Below are 15,669 nucleotides of genomic sequence, written 5' to 3'. Positions count from 1 at the left end.
AGCAGACAGCAAGCAGGGGGAGATGTGGGGGTCAGGTCTCTGGTGCCTGAGTAGCTGATAGATACAGGAGCAAGGCCAGGGCTCCTGTAGGGGCTGGTGAGGTCACTGGTGCTGGTGTAGCTGATAGGAGACACGTGGCTCGGGCTTGTCCTTGTGATGTCACTCTTGGCTGAGCAGCTGATAAGGCAGGCCCAGGTGCACAGCCCGTGTAGGTGCCTGTGAGGTCACTGGTGCCTGCGCAGACGAGAGGCCAGGAGCTGTCACCTGGCTTGTGGATGTCTCTGCGATGTCACTGGTGCCTGAGGAGCCCAGGAGAAACATGTCTTGTGTTGGGTGTTTTGAGGCCCCAGGTGCCTGAGAAGCTGGTAGGGCAGGACTAAGCCCCCATCTTGTGTAGGTGTTTGCAAGGTCACCTGTGACCGCTCAGCTGATAGGCCAGGAAGAGGCCCATGGGTTGTGTAGGAGCTGGTGAAGTCACTGCTGGACGCGTACCTGGTAGGGCAGGAGCAGGAACATGGGTGGTGTAGGGTGTTGTGGTGTCACGGGTGCCCGAGTAGATGACAGGTTGGGAGCCAAGCAGTAGTTTATGTAGGTGTTTGTGAGGTCATTGGTGTCTGAATACCTGATAGGCCAGGAGCAGGAACGTGGCTTGTGAATGTCGCTCTTGTGATTTCACCGCTGCCTGTGTAGCTTTTGGGCAAGGAGCAGGCATATGGCTTGCGTGGCCGCTTCTGATGCCATTAAAATAATACTTGGACCCCACCCCAATATGGCTTTTTGGAAGAACCATCGTCATCAGAAGCCTGTACACAACACGCACACACGTGTGACAGCGGGACTCCTGAGCACGCAGCAGCAGCAGCAGCAGGAGGGTGTGAGGTCATGGTCGCTGTAACCCCTGAGCACACGGTGGTGGCAGCAGGAGGGACGTGAGGTCACTGTCAGTACCACTCATGAGCACACGGCAGCAGAAGTAGGAGAGTGTGAGGTCACCGTCAGTATAACCCACGAACACACAGCTTTGGCAGTAGGAAGGGTGTGAGGTCACATCACCGATGTCACGCCGTGCCCGTGGGGCTCGGTGCAGAGCAGCCGTGTGCATGACAGGGGCATGACGGGGGCTGGGAGCTGCCCGTCCCCGTGTCTGTGAGGCCGAAGGAGCAGCCCCTGCGGCCCTGGCTGGAGCAGTCGGGGTGGGGGTGGCTCGGGGGCACCCCAGGGATGTGCCTGGGCACGGCGCCAGGAGGAAACCACAGACTTCCTGCCCGGGCGCTGCGGGGGGAGTGGGGGGAGCGCGGCGAGGCCACGTGGGCTGTGGTTTGTGCACCTGCAGGCTCCAGCTCCTGCTCCGCCCGCAGGGAATAACGGCCCCTGGGTGACACACTGAGAGTCAGGGACACGTCTGAGCCTCTGGGCTTCCCGTCTGCTGCCAGGGCAGGGACATGATCCAGCTCCGGCTCCTGCGAGGGACTCACTGTGGGGCCCTGCAGGGAGGGACGGACAAGCCAACACTCCTGGGATGGAGCCCTTGCCCTGGATGAAGACCTCTCCCAGCTGCTGCTCCCAGCACAGTGAGGTCCATGGCAGGGGCAGGGGCTGTTTCCTCCCCATCCTGACACAGACCCTGGTGCAGTCCCCGCTCCATGGTCACCGCAGCTTGGGGGCAGCTGGACACTTGCCTCATGGCTTCTTGGATGAGCCCAGCGCAGGAGATGCTCAGTGCTTCCAGGCCCACAGCAGGGTGCAAGGGGTGACTAACCAAATTCCCCTGCACACCCAGCTTGTCCCATGATGATCCGCCACCACAGCGACCATGACACCGGCAGCGGGACATATATGTCCCTCATATATGGTCATGAACGGTGCTGGAGAAGTTCATTGGCGGGCTGGGCTGTGTCGGAGGGGAGATAGCTCCCGATAACGTCTAAAAAGGTGCTGCTGCTTCGATTGGCTCCTTCCGCAGCTGGGTCGGCATCTGCAGAGATATATCACCCTCCCATCATCGACGTCCCCCTGAGTCCCCAGGAGCTGTGACAGGGAGTGGGGAAGAGCAGGGCTGTGCCAGCAGGGCAGGAGGCTCAGGATGGGAATGGAGGGACTCCTGTCCCCTCGGGTGCTGTGGCTGCTCCTCTGGGTGCAGCTCTGCAGAGGTAAGTGCCGGCTCCCTTTTCCCACAGCCCAGGGCCATCGGGTACCAGTGGGGTCATCAAGAGCCCTTTGGGAAGAGGGTTTCTTTCCAAGTGCCGCTGAGATGAGGGTCAGAAGGAGCTCAGGTCTATGGACCCTGTGCCTTTGCCTGTGTTCACCTGGCTGGGAGAGGGTGTCTCCACTTCCAGAGCTCCAGTATTTCGGGCAGCCTGTGCCTGGCTGCATTTAAAGACAACCCATCCTGGGGTACCCTTTTGGGATGACTTGTTCCCCAGTACTGTGCCCCAGAGGCTGGCTGTGGCTCCAGGCTTCAGGGGAGCCCTGACACCAGGAAGGCAGTTTGTGCCCCACAGAGAGAGGGGAACTGGACTGTGTGCACCCACAGGTGGTAGAGAAGTTCCCTTCTCAGGGGCCCCCACCAAGCACAGGGGCTGGGCTGCCACCAGGGGCCAGGAGGGGACATGAGTTGGGGGGATCCTTGGGATCATGTTGGTGTTCCCCGAGGACACAGAAAGGCCTGGGCGGGTGTGAGCTTGGGTGGTGCCAGGGCAGGTGGTTGGCAGGGAAGGTGTGGGGCTGGGGGCATGGGGCTGTTATGGGGTGTTGGGCTGGGGAGGAGCGGGTTCCCTGTGCAGGGCCTGGGGGCACAATGAGTGGGTGGTCATGGGAGGGGGCCATGGGAGTGGCAGGAGGTTCCCAGGGCTGTGTTATGGTGAATAGCCCATCCCAGAAGGGCTGGAGTACTGCACCCCTAGCCTTCACAGGCTGTGGGGAGAGCAGGGACCCCCACACTGGCCAAGGGACAGCCTGGAGGGGTGAGGACTCCCACCCTCCCACCGTGGTGCTTCTGACTCATCCTGGGCGGGGGGGGCCTTCTAGACCTGCACTCTGGGGCTCGGTGCTCTCCTGAGTGGTCCCATGTCGATGTTTGAAGGGGCTGCGGAGGTGAGGCTGGAGGATGGCGGCGGACGCTGTGCTGGGAGAGTGGAGGTGAAACACCAGGGCCAGTGGGGGACTGTGTGTGGCATCAGCTGGGACACGAATGATGCTGCAGTGGTTTGTAAGCAGCTGCGCTGTGGGTCTGCTCTTGAAGCTCCTAAGTACGGACATTTTGGGCCAGGATCTGGCCCCATTTGGATGGCTGGTGTTGTGTGTCATGGCACCGAGTCAGCCCTGTCTGATTGCATAAACATAGAACAGATTCGACAATACTGTGATCACAGTTGGGATGCTGGAGTGACGTGTTCAGGTACGGTGCCAGCCTGTTCCCCACCTTTGTGACCAGGACGGGGGAAGGGACCTGGCTGTGCCCTCAAGGAAACAAGGGGTTACTGGAGAAGGGCCTGGTGTGGCTGGTCACGCTGCTGATCTGGGACTGTCATTGCTGGTTTCCCCGGTCCCTGAGGAAAAGCCAGTGGGAACCCGCCACTGCCTGACCCCTGATGTGTCTCAGCCCACCCTCCGTCAGTGCCTGGGGCTGGGAGATGGTGCCCTCGTGCAAAAGGAACTTAGAGCAGCTCACGTGGCCACCCACAACCTTGGGCCCAAGGAGGCCAGGGACTTTCGGGTTGTCTCCCCTGGCAGACATGAGTCCCCCAAAGCAGAGGGGCTGCTCAGAGGGCAGGGGCCCTGGGTTTGGGCAGAAGAGCTGGGTGGCTCATGGCCACCTCATTCCCCTTCCAGAGCCACCCCATGAGAGCAAGCCCACAGGGAAACACCCCTGTGCAGGCAGCGCTGACCTGCTGCCCAGCCTCTCCTGCCTACCCCAGCCCCTGCCTGCCCTGTGCCAAGGGCACTTGCCAGCACTTTCTGGCTCTCCTTGCCCTGGGAGTTCGTGTCAGCCCAGGGCTGCTCCCCTGCCCCCTTTCCTGCCCTCTACCCAGCTGGGGGCCAGGGATGTGCACCCCTGGCAGTGTTCTCTGGCCCTGGCTGAGGACCCTCCTCAGGCAGGTGCTGGAGCTGGGGGCTGGTGGAGACAGCGACTGGAGGTACAGCTGCACCACATCTGCTCCCTCTGACATGTCCCATCTAATAGCAGTGCCTCAATGGGCTCCATTTCTGGTGGCTCCAAGGGGTTCCTCAGCCTGGCTCTCAGCTTGGTGGGGCAGAGCAGGCTGCAGCAGCCAGCAGAACCTCAGCCCATCTCCTTGGGCTCAAGTGCTGCAGTGTCTGGGGCCAGTGCCAGGTAGCCCAGGGTCTCCAGGAGGGCAGCAGTTTTTCTAAGCGCTTCCTGTGGCTGTGGGTTTGGGAGAAAAGCCAACCCACGAGTGCTGTGATGATGTTGGGAGAGCAGCAGGGGGTCCTTGGTGTGTTTGTGCCATCAGCACCCATTGGGATCTGCTGGGAGGGTCGTGGGGCTCTTTGCCTGTGGCCACCTTGCAGGCCAGGTGGGACATGGGTATGTAACTGCCAGAGGGCTGTGGGAACTCACAGGGTTCTTTGGTTACTCCAGGATTTGTCCGGCTGGTTGGAGGGGACAACCCCTGCTCAGGACGAGTGGAGATTCATGATAGGAACGAGTGGAAAACTGTCTGTGACTCCGACTTTGGTCCCAAAGCTGCCGACGTGGTCTGCAGAGAGTTGCAGTGTGGCACAGCCCTGTCTATCCCCGGGGCAGCTCACTTTGGAGAAGGGGCTGGTCCCATGTGGGACAGAGAGCTGCAGTGTGTGGGGAATGAATCCCTTCTCAGCTCCTGCCCCACGGGGTCCCCCAGGGACCAGCCCTGCACCCACACGAATGCTGCCGGTGTCATCTGCACACGTAAGGACTCAGGGCAGGGTGTTACCACCGGGGGTGTGCCGATGATGGGGGAGCAGGGACGGGACTGTGTTGTGCTTGGTGTGAGGACAGAAGGGGTGATCACAGAACCATAGGATGGTTTGGGTTGGAAGGGACCTTTCAATGTCATCTAGTCCAACTTGCCTGCAACCAGCAGGGACCTCTTCAACTAGATCAGGTTGCTCAGAGCCCCGTTAAACCTGACCTTGAATGTTTGCCTGCAGCCCTAAAATGGTGCAGAAGGAGGAGAAAGGCAGGGTGTCCATTTGCCCTCTACTCCACCACCCAAGGCAGCAAAAGCACAAGTCTGCCCTGTCTCATCCTTCTCTGTCCAGAGTTCACAGGGTTCAGGCTGGTGAACGGCAGCACGGCGTGTGAGGGGAGGGTGGAGGTCCATGTGCAGGGGACCTGGGGCACCCTCTGTGCCTCCCGCTGGGACCTCTTGGACGCCCACGTTCTCTGCCGTCACCTCAACTGCGGGTTTGCTGAGTCCATTCCTAAAGGAGGGCATTTTGGGAGAGGAAGCGGCCCTGTCTGGAGAGACTCCTTCCACTGTGACGGGACTGAAGCCCACCTGGGAGAGTGCCCAGTGACTGCCCTGGGGGCCTCGCCGTGCTCCCATGAGAACGACGCTGCTCTCATATGCTCAGGTGAGTGCTGGGAAAACACTCGGTTACTCTGTTTTCCTCTTAAATGCTCCCAAAGCAGGGGACCCTGTGGCAGTGCAAGGCTCTGGCTCAGAAGCTCCCCACAGAGGGCTGGCGGCAGGCAGGCGAGCTCCAAGGCCCTCCTGCAAGGGTGCCAGAGCCTGGAGACGTGCTGCAGGCTGCCGGGCTCCCCGATGCCGCCAAGGGCTGGGGCATGGCTGCTCTCCCCAGGCCCAGCTCGCTTCGCATCCCTGCGGCTGGTGGGTGGAGGAAGCCCGTGCGACGGGCGAGTGGAGATCTTCCAGCACGGGACGTGGGGCAGAGTCCTGGATGAGCAGTGGGACGTGCAGGAGGCCAGCGTGGTGTGCCGGCAGCTGCAGTGCGGAGAGGCAGAGGCAGCCTACAACCCCCCGAAGGCTCAGAGAGGGACGGGTCCCGTGGGGCTGCGTGGGGTGCGGTGTGCAGGGCACGAGGCCAACCTGACCCTCTGCAACACCTCCCTGCCTGAGAGTGCGCTGGAAGCAGGGATTGCCGAGGACGTGGGGGTCGTTTGCTGGGGTGAGTGGCGCTGCACGGCCCCCCCAGGCTCTGGGCTGGGTGGGCAGCCAGCCCTTGACGGCAGCCGGGGTTTCCTCCTGCTACAGGGAGCCGTCAGGTGCGGCTGGTGAACGGGCCTGGGCGCTGCGCTGGGAGAGTGGAGATCTACTACCAGGGCAGCTGGGGGAGCATCTGCGATGACGGCTGGGACCTGTCTGATGCTGCCGTCGTTTGCCGCCAGCTGGGCTGCGGAGGGGCGCTGGAGGCGGTTGGCTCCACTCGGTTCGGGGAAGGCTCCGCTCAGATCTGGCTGGAGAGCGTGAACTGCTCCGGGGCTGAAGCTGCTCTCTGGGACTGCCCGGCAGGGTCCTGGGGGCAGCACGACTGCGGGCACAAAGAGGACGCAGGAGTCGTCTGCTCAGGTGTGTGCCGGGAGCTGTGGTGGGAGCCCAGTGCCCAGGCAGGCCGGGACGAGGGGAGAGCCGGACACGGCCGAGGCTGTTCCTGGCCAGCTCTGAGCCCCTGACAAAGGCCACCGTGGGGACACCAATGCACAGGTGCCCTCAGTCCCACCGGGGGTCCCTGGGGAGCTCTGCTGTCCCTGACGGTCAGCAGGGAGGGCAGGGGTGTCTGTCCATCAGGGACATTTCTCTGTCCGTGGGTGCAAGGGGGACTTGCTGGACGTGCCTTTGCCTGTCTGAGGGCCTGGCGGGTGCAGGGGTGTCCCTGCTCCCCCAGCCCCAGCCCAGCCTGTTCCCCCTCGCTGCCTTTCCTCCCAGAGTTCATGGCCCTGAGGCTGGAGAACGGCACCAACTGCTCCGGGCGCCTGCAGGTTTTCTACAATGGGACGTGGGGGAGCGTTTGCTCCAACTCCATGACTCCTGAAACTGTGTCGCTGGCATGCAAGGAGCTGGGCTGCGGGGACAGAGGGTCCCTGGAAACACAACGGCCCTACGGCAGGCTGTCTGGCACGGCCTGGCTGGACCGTGTGGAGTGTGGGGAGAGAAACAGCTCCTTCTGGCAGTGTCCCTCCGCTCCCTGGCACCCGCAGTCATGCGACGACCTGCGAGATGAGACCCACATCACCTGCAATGGTAATTCTGAGCTAGCCGGGCACCAGCATCCCCTGCGTTCCTGCTCCTGGCTGGGCATGGTCAAATTCCTGGGCCTGCGGGGGCCTTTCGTTTCCAAGCCAGATGCTGCTGCTGCTGGTACCAAAAATGGGACTTCCTCTCCCGGAGCCCCACACATTCACCAGCGGTTGCCAGCTGGGCTCCCAGCTTTGCCTGGTTGAGGCAGAGGTTTCTCGAGGCAAGGTCCCAGAAGGGAACAGCCAGGGCTCTGAGGAGTGTCCCTTCCATGGACACCCTCCTGCTGCTCTGTGACCCAGGGTCCCTTTGGGGCTGAGCAGTCAGGGTCCCCCACATTGCCGAGTGTGCGTCCCCCGAAGGACCGGGGTTCAGCTGCTGCCATGGGTGGGTGGCACGAGCTGAGCTGAGCCCCACTCTCTGCTGCACGCCCCCCTGCAGCAGCCCCTTCACCACAGCGTTTCCCTCTGCAGGGAGTCAGCCAGAAACGCCCCCGGCCCCAATGGCTGCGTGCCCCAGCACCCCGAGCTGCACAGGTAGCTGCTCCTCTGCATGCCCCTCTCGCCTGGCAGGGCTCTGCCTGCTGTCCCGCGGCCCTGGGAGCTCTCTGCCTTCTCCAGACAGGGAGAAGATTCGTGCCGTGGGAGGGGAGAAGGGGTGCTCCGGCCGAGTGGAGGTGTGGCACCGCGGCTCCTGGGGGACGGTGTGTGACGACTCTTGGGACATGCGGGATGCCGAGGTGGCATGCAGGCAGCTGGGCTGTGGCCCTGCGGTGTCTGCCCTGGCCGAGGCTGCATTTGGGGAGGGGAGCGGCCCCATCTGGCTGGAGCAGGTGGAGTGCCGGGGGACAGAGCCATCTCTGCAGGACTGCTGGGCCCAGCCTGGGGACAGCGGTGCCTGCCACCATAAGGAGGACGCGGCCGTGATCTGCTCAGGTGAGCGGCAGGGCTGGGACACCTCACAGGGAGCCCTTTTCCCCATTGCCTGCCATCATGGCTCCAGAGCTCCTGAGCGCAAGGCCATCCCTGCAGATCAGGAGAGCCTTTTGCCGAGTGGGCAGCAGCTTCTGTGGGGCCGGATGTCCTCCAGATTCTGCCCGCAGGGCCCTGCAGCCCCCAGGGGCATCTCCCGGGCTGCCGGCTCTGTCCCTGCTCTGGGCCCTGTGCTCCTTCCTGGCCATGCTCACCAGTCGTGCAGGAGGGGCGATTTGGGTGGGATGTGGCAGGGATGTCTGCACATGCACACGTGCGCACACACACACACGCATACGGTGTGTCAGAGAGGAGGCTCCCTGGTACCTGCACCCCCACCCTCTCAGCCCAGCTCTCCTTCTCCTCCTCTGCAGATGCACCCAGGACGGCAGCACCAACCCCTCCAGCAGGTAACCCGTCCTCCCCACCAGCGCTGGGTCTTCTTGGGGCCAGGCTGTGACCCACAGCCGGAGGGAAGGGGCTCCTTGCTGGGCTGTGAAACTCCCAGGAGGAGGCACCGGGGTAGCGGTGGGGCGGGAGGCTGGGGAGGGCTGTCATTCACCCAGCCAGGTGGGAGCTTCCCCATCCCTCATCCCCTGAAACCTGGTATGTAATGGGGGTCAGGACTGGGGTGTGCCGGCCCCTCACCTCTCCCAGGCCTGGTGCTGCCCTTTCTGTGTTCCTGCCATGCAGATCCCACCCGGGGCCGTCTGACCGGCAGCGGGAGAGTCTCATTGCCCGTCATCATGTGCATCATCCTGGGAGCCCTTGTCTGCCTGCTCCTGGCCCTCCTGGCCGGGCAAGTGCGAAGCGCCAGGGCTGGGCGCAGAGGTGGGTCCCTTCCCAGGGGAAGATGCCTGCTGGCAAGGCCAGGGGTGCCGTGGGGTGTCAGTGAGTGGGAGAGGCAGAGCTGGGGGGACAAGAGTGTGTGCTCTCTGCGGGATCCCATCCTCTCTCTGACCATCCCTGGGCCAGCCCTGCCTCTGTCCACAGGCTCTGAGAGAGCTCAGGAGCCCTTCCCTGAGGCCGTGTACGAGGAGATCGGTTCCAGCCCAGCATGGCAGAAGCAGGCAAGGTTCAGCGGCTCAGGTTGGTGTGCGTCCCTCATTGAGGACACATCTACAGTGCTCTTTCCCCTGGCTGCCACGCAGGGTTGACCCCTGCAGCCCCCTAACCCATGGTTCGTGCGGTTGTGGGGCTGTTGGATCTGTGTGGGGAGCACCCATGTCCTGGGCCCAGGAGAGAAGCTTTCTCCCCACCTGCTCTGGGCGTCCCATTTGGGGACAGCCCCTCTCTGCCTGCCCCTGCACCCTGGGGGACACCTGAGGGGTGAGGGAAGGGGCTGTCCCAGGGCAGCTCTGGCAGGCCCTTGGAGATGGGCTTTGATCCAGGGCAGCAGGGTGAGTCCTGAGCCCTCGTCCCCGTGCAGCCGTGGCTCTGTGGGTCCCACGTCCCCAGCAGCACTGAGCACAAGCTGGGTCAGCAGAGCGCACTCCCCTGACGCCCGCTGGGCCTCTCTCCAGGCTCCTATTCAGAGGGGTCCCTGAGCAAGCTGCAGCCCTACCCCGGGGACAGCGAGGAGGAGGATGGTCCGGGGTCAGCACCAGGTAATGGGGGGCAGGAAGGGGTGGATCTCTCCTCCCTGCAGACATGTGATGGACAGCAGTGTCACTGAGCGTCACCCTCGGAGCTGGGAGGACGGGCGGGATCTCCTGTGGGGCTGCAAACACTGATGTCGGAGCCCCATGTCCCTGCGCATCCTCCCATCCTCTGCTCTGCAGAACGCATCTTCTCACTGTCACCGGCTCTCCTCTCCTTTCAGACGTCCCTGTCCTGCCTGGAGGTGACCCAGCTGATGGCTATGATGATGCCAGGGAGGTTTCTGACCCTGGGGAGGATCCTTCCCCTGGGCAGGAAGACTGCGAAATGCCCAGGGTGGCAGAGGAGGGATCTGGACCCACGGATACCCCTGGAGGTGAGAGGGAAAGAAAGTGCTGCTGGTTCCTGGGGTGGCATCCCTGGTGCTGGATGAATCACCGTCACACTGAGAGCCCAACATGCTGGGATGGGGGAACCTGCCCCAGGAGTTTTTCCTTGGGGTACCGTGGGTGGGAGAGGGAGCTGAACGTCTCAGGACTGGTGAGGAGAAGGGAGGAAGGTGATGTACAGCCCAGGAGAGGCACCCCATGGGGTGAACATGCAATGGCCTGCCTTGCTGCTTGCAGGGCCAAACCTGCTCTCCCAGAGAGGTGCTGGTGCCCCCGGAGCTAAGGGGGATGGCTGGTCCCTGTCCCCAGAGAGCACGGGCTATGACGATGCTGAAGAGGTGTCTGTGGCACATCCCCCTGAGGACACAGAGGCTGTGACACCGGAGCTCAGTGCACAACGGTCCCTGAGACCCCGGCCAGGAGAGCCGGTCCCTGCAGTGCAGCTGGGGGCAGCCAGGAGGGAGGAGAGGTCTGTGCAGCTGGGAGAGCCGTGAGCACCAGGGAACCCTCTCCCTTTTCCCACGGGCAGCAGAATCTGCCAGGGGTTTCCTCGATTTTGATTCCCCTGTTTTTACACAGGAGCCCCCATATTGGTTCTTATTAAAAGCCTTTGAGCCAGAGCTGTGCTTGCCTGCCCAGGTGCTTTATTGTCTCCCTGAGGGTGGCTGGAGGAAACCAGAGCCCAAAGACGTGGCGGTGGGGAAGGGGCATGTCTCGGGTGGGTGTGTGGTGCAGGGCAGTGAGCTGAGCTCAGGTCCAGCACAGCTGCCCGCCTCTCTCCTGAGAGGGGGCTCCAAAGAGGCAGCGCACACAGCCCTCCTCACCCCACAGCCAGACCCTGGCTGGGCAGGGCAGGCCCACAGTGCCTGCAGAGGACCAGAGGCTCCAGCTCCAACCTTTCCCTGAGGCTGGGCATTCAGGGAAGAACCCCCTTGGAGATGCTGGGGATGGAAGCCAGGATCTCCCACATGCAAAGTGGGCGCTCTGCCACTGAGCTACACCCTCTGGAGCCTTCCCAGCAGGAGACACTCTCCTCCCATGAGGGGTCTGTGACAAGCACAGCCCCGTTGTCCCCTGGGTGCCCAGGGACCCTCTGCAGCAAACAGCACTTGAGCCCTCCTGAGATGGGGGAAGTCCGCACTGCCTCTCCCCTGGGGCCTGATCCTGGCACAGGGCTGCACTGCAGAGCACTGCCCCTCCAGCGTCTCTGAAGAGCGATGGGGCAGAAGCAGGCTCTGGCTGCAGGTGCTGCTCCCACGCTCTGGCCCCCTCCAGGGCCAACGGAGAGGAGAAAACTCCTGAGCCTCCTCTGCCCCCCAGGGCAAGGGCAACCCCCCTGTGTGCCACATCTGTGCGCAGCGGCACAGGAAGAGAAGTACAACAGGGTGAGGGACATGCCCTCCCTGGGGTGAGGTGCCCCAGGCTCTGATGGCACCCCAGGGTGTGCGATGAGGCAACATGGAGGCAGAAAGCTCACACGCCCTCATCCATGTAGCGGGCCTCCTCCTGCACCCCTCTGCCCCGCAGCATCCCTGGAGGTGGGGTGAAGGGCAGGTGTCCATCTCCATGGGGCTGATGCCCAGAGAGGAGCATATTGGTGTGTTACCAGTCATTGGAGCAGGGGGGCAAAGGGGCCAAGAAATTCTGCTCAGGACAGCGTGTGACTAAACAATACCAATGGCCATGCACTCGGGTGGGTGATCCTCAGCGTGGCTTTGTCAGCTGTCCTGGGCACATCAGAGGTCTCACTGCAACGCCCCCCCGGGGGAAGGATGCTGCCATTCAGGCCGCAGCTCCAGGGAGTGCCTCTCCCTGGGACTATGGGTCCAGTGGCCTCTGCTCTGGGAACTGAAGACAAGGTGCAGGAGGCGCCTGAGGAGGGGAACAGACTCTGCACCCTTGAGCATGACAAAGAGGAGAGGAATTGGGTCGTGCAGAGACCCCGCAGAGGACACATCCCGATCCTGTGGAGCAGGGAAGGGGGCACAGCTGGAGACCACCCCAAAGCAGCCCTGAGTGGAGAGTCCTGCCCAGGGGGAGGCTGGGGACTTGTGGGGCTGGAGGAAGGCTCCTTCTAAGCCGCAGATGTGCAGGTCCAGGGCAGGGACAGTGCTCTGGCAAGAGGTGAAGGAGCAAGCAGGGCTGGGGCAGGCTGGAAGGCAGCAGACGGGCTCTGCAAAAAGCAGAGGGAGAAAAATCACTGCTGAAGCCCAGGGCTGAACCAGGCACCTTTAGATCTTCAGTCTAACGCTCTCCCAGCTGAGCTCCTTCAGCCCTGCCCCAGCAGCCCTTGTCCCTGGGCCACCCCTGCCGGGCCCCAGGCTGACACAGAGGAGGAGTGGTCCTCAGGGAGGTTCCCAGGGAAAAGCTGTGCCCAGCCCCGGACAGAGGGGACCGGGCCCCTCCCTGCCTCCAAGGCCAGGTGGGCTCCAGCTTTGGTGGAGGCCACGTTACGCTGGGCGTGCCAAGATGTGTGTGGGCCTCGTGCAAAGGGGACAGGAGTGAAGGTAATTGGGCAGGCCAGGCATGTGCAACTGCAAAGGCTGAGGGTCAAAGAAGCATAGGACCGATGGAAGACCTTATCACCTGGAAAGACTATTTCCACCCATTTTTTTCCTTGTTGAACTTTGCTGCTTCCTTCCCAGCTCCTCTCCCTCCTTCCCCCTGAGCAGTGCAGGGCGATGGGGAATGGGGGTCCTGGTCAGTCCATAACAACTCCTCTCTGCTGCTCCTTCCTTCTAACACTTTTCCCATGGGGTCCCTCTTACAGGCTACAGTCTTTTGAGATAAACCTGCTACAGCATGGGCTCTCCTCAAGCTGAAATTCAGGAAATATCCAGCCTCTCCAGTGTTGGGTCCTCCACCAAGTGCAGGGATTACCTCCTCCGCTGTGCTCCTCTCCTTAGGCTGCAGGGAAATACCTGCTCTACTGTGGTATTCTCCACAGGCTGCAGGAGACCATCTGCTCTGGCACCTGGAGCACCTCCTCTCCCTCCTTCTTCACTCACCCTGGTGTTTTCAGGGCTGTTTCTCACACTGGTTTTTCCCTCACTCCTCTCCCACTTGAGCCCTTGTGTCCTTTCTTAAATACACTCTCACAGAGGTTCCACCATCCTCGTTGACGGGCTCAGTTTTGGCCAGCGGTGGGTTTCTTTTGGAGCTGGCTGGAACTTGGAACAGCTTGCTGGCTGGCAAGGCCTTTGACACCGTCCCCCACAGCATTCTCCTGGAGAAGCTGGTGAATGATGGCATAGACAAGTGTACTCTTTGCTGGGTTAAAAACTGGCTGGATGGCCGTGCCCAGAGAGTTGTGATTAATGGGGTGAAATCCTCTTGGCAGCCGTTCACCAGTGGTGTCACCAGTGGTAAAAGAATATTGAGGGAGATCATTGAAAGCGTTTTGCTGGAGCTGAACCACGCTATCACAGAATGGTAGGGGTTGGAGGGGGCCGCTAGAGATCATCTCTAGTCCAACCTCCCTGACAAAGTAGGTTCACCTGCAGGAGGTTGCACAGGATCGTGTCCAGGTGGGTTTGGAAGATCTCCAGAGAAGGAGACTCCACCACCTCTCTGGGCAGCCTGTTCCAGCGCTGTCACCATCAAGGTAAAGAAGTTTTTCCTTATGTTCAGATGGAACTTCCCATGTTCCAGTTTGTTCCCATTGCCCCTTGTCCTGTCCCCGGGCACCACTGACAAGAGTCTGGCCCCATCCTCCTGACACCCACCCTTTAACTATTTATAAGTGTTGATAAGATCCCCCCTCAGTCGTCTTTTTTCCAGGCTGAAGAGACCCAAATCCTTCAGCCTTTCTTCATAAGAGAGGTCTTCCAGTCCCCTCAGCATCTTGGTAGCCCTTTGCTGTCCCCTCTCCAGCAGTTCCCTGTCCTTCTTGAACCCAGAACTGGACACAGCACTCCAGATGCGGCCTCAGCAGGGCAGAGTAGAGGGGGAGGATGACCTCCCTCCACCTTGTTGTGGTTTAGCCTCAGACGGCAACAAAGAACCACGTGCCGCTTGCTCGCGCCTTCCTAATACAGGAAGAATCGTAAGAAAAGGCAAGACTCTTGGGTTGAGACAAAGGCAGTTTAACAGAACAGCAAAGGGAACAGGCAAACAACAACAACAACATGGAGAGGGGAATATACAAACGCGATTACGGAACCGCCGCTCCCCCGCCGCTCGCCGGCCGGACCCGGGACGCCCCAGCCCGCTTTTAAGCAGCAACTTCCTGCCCCCTCCCCCGGCAGCTCAGGGTGGGCGTGGCTCACATGGCATGGAATACCAGGAAAAATTAACCCTATCCGCACCGGAACCAGGACATTATCCACCCCTTATTCCATACCATCTATGCCATGCCCAGCAGGTTCCAATGAATTGCCACCACTTTCCCCTGTTATATATATATATATACACACACATATAATGCCCTTAGTTTATGGGCCATCCCTCCAAAGTGTCCGTTGAGTTCTTTTAATCCACGGCTTTGGGCTCCATCTCTTAGAACAGTCTCTCAGGGCAGGTGAGATGCTGGGTGGTGCTGGTCTGTTGCATGCTGTATTTTCCGGAGCTTGTGACTGGTGCACCTGGTGTGGCTCATGCATGCAGTCCGTGGGCTGAAGATGTAGATCTTGAGGAAACTGCTGGGCGCCCATCCCTGTGCCTTACTTGTAGTACAACTGATAGCAATTATAGCAATGAGGACATACAGTGACAGTGTTACTTAGCAATTAACAGCACACAATCTGATTCATTGGCTATTCTCGCCCAAAATCAGATCCCCATGAGGTACACATCGGACTTCCCCATCCTGCCGCATCACCCACCAAGTGCACCCAGGTCCTTGGGCAAAAGCAATCCCACGGATGGGTTTGCCTTTGCCTGAGGCAGGACTAACCCAGACTGTCTTCCCTAGCATATTCTTCATGTGCACTACGGGGACTTTATCCCCTTCTACAGTACGTGGAAGTTTTGATTGGGCAGGGCCAGCCCCATTGGTAGATCCCCTGGGGTTAACTAGCCAGGTAGCTTTTGCTAAATGAGTATCCCAGTGTTTTAAAGTCCCACCACCCATTGCTCTCAGTGTAGTTTTTAACAGTCCATTGTATCGTTCTATCTTCCGAGAGGCTGGTGCGTGATAGGGGATGTGATACCCCCACTCGATACCATGCTCTTTGGCCCAGGTGTCTATGAGGCTGTTTCGGAAATGAGTCCCGTTGTCCTACTCAATTCTCTCTGGGGTACCATGTCGCCACAGGACTTGCTTTTCAAGGCCCAGGATAGTGTTCCGGGCAGTGGCATGGGGCACAGGGTATGTTTCCAGCCATCCAGTGGTTGCTTCCACCATTGTGAGCACATAGCGCTTGCCTTGACGGGTTTGTGGCAGTGTGATATAATCAATCTGCCAGGCCTCCCCATATTTGTATTTCAGCCATCGCCCTCCATACCAAAGAGGCTTCAAACGCTTGGCTTGTTTGATCGCAGCGCATGTCTCACATTCATGGATGACCTGTG

At 60.8% G+C, this 15,669-nt stretch overlaps 1 protein-coding gene across 1 annotated transcript in view; it reads left to right on the top strand.

Annotated features, from left to right (window-relative positions):
* LOC141736700 (scavenger receptor cysteine-rich type 1 protein M130-like) overlaps window positions 1-10,652 on the top strand; it is a 114,530-nt gene extending 103,878 nt beyond the window's left edge. The window contains exons 9-22 of the mRNA XM_074571258.1: window positions 3,074-3,397; window positions 4,601-4,909; window positions 5,263-5,577; window positions 5,806-6,132; window positions 6,219-6,533; window positions 6,891-7,205; window positions 7,673-7,735; window positions 7,820-8,134; window positions 8,545-8,580; window positions 8,864-9,001; window positions 9,164-9,259; window positions 9,694-9,777; window positions 9,993-10,145; window positions 10,396-10,652. Of these exons, the coding sequence (XP_074427359.1) occupies window positions 3,074-3,397; window positions 4,601-4,909; window positions 5,263-5,577; window positions 5,806-6,132; window positions 6,219-6,533; window positions 6,891-7,205; window positions 7,673-7,735; window positions 7,820-8,134; window positions 8,545-8,580; window positions 8,864-9,001; window positions 9,164-9,259; window positions 9,694-9,777; window positions 9,993-10,145; window positions 10,396-10,652 (3,047 nt within the window). The remainder of the gene's footprint in view (window positions 1-3,073; window positions 3,398-4,600; window positions 4,910-5,262; window positions 5,578-5,805; window positions 6,133-6,218; window positions 6,534-6,890; window positions 7,206-7,672; window positions 7,736-7,819; window positions 8,135-8,544; window positions 8,581-8,863; window positions 9,002-9,163; window positions 9,260-9,693; window positions 9,778-9,992; window positions 10,146-10,395) is intronic.
* The last annotated feature ends 5,017 nt before the right edge of the window (window positions 10,653-15,669 follow it).

Source organism: Larus michahellis (assembly GCF_964199755.1).
Source record: "Larus michahellis chromosome W unlocalized genomic scaffold, bLarMic1.1 SUPER_W_unloc_1, whole genome shotgun sequence".
NCBI classification, from domain to species: domain Eukaryota; kingdom Metazoa; phylum Chordata; class Aves; order Charadriiformes; family Laridae; genus Larus; species Larus michahellis.
This window is presented reverse-complemented; position numbering and strand designations above follow the sequence as displayed.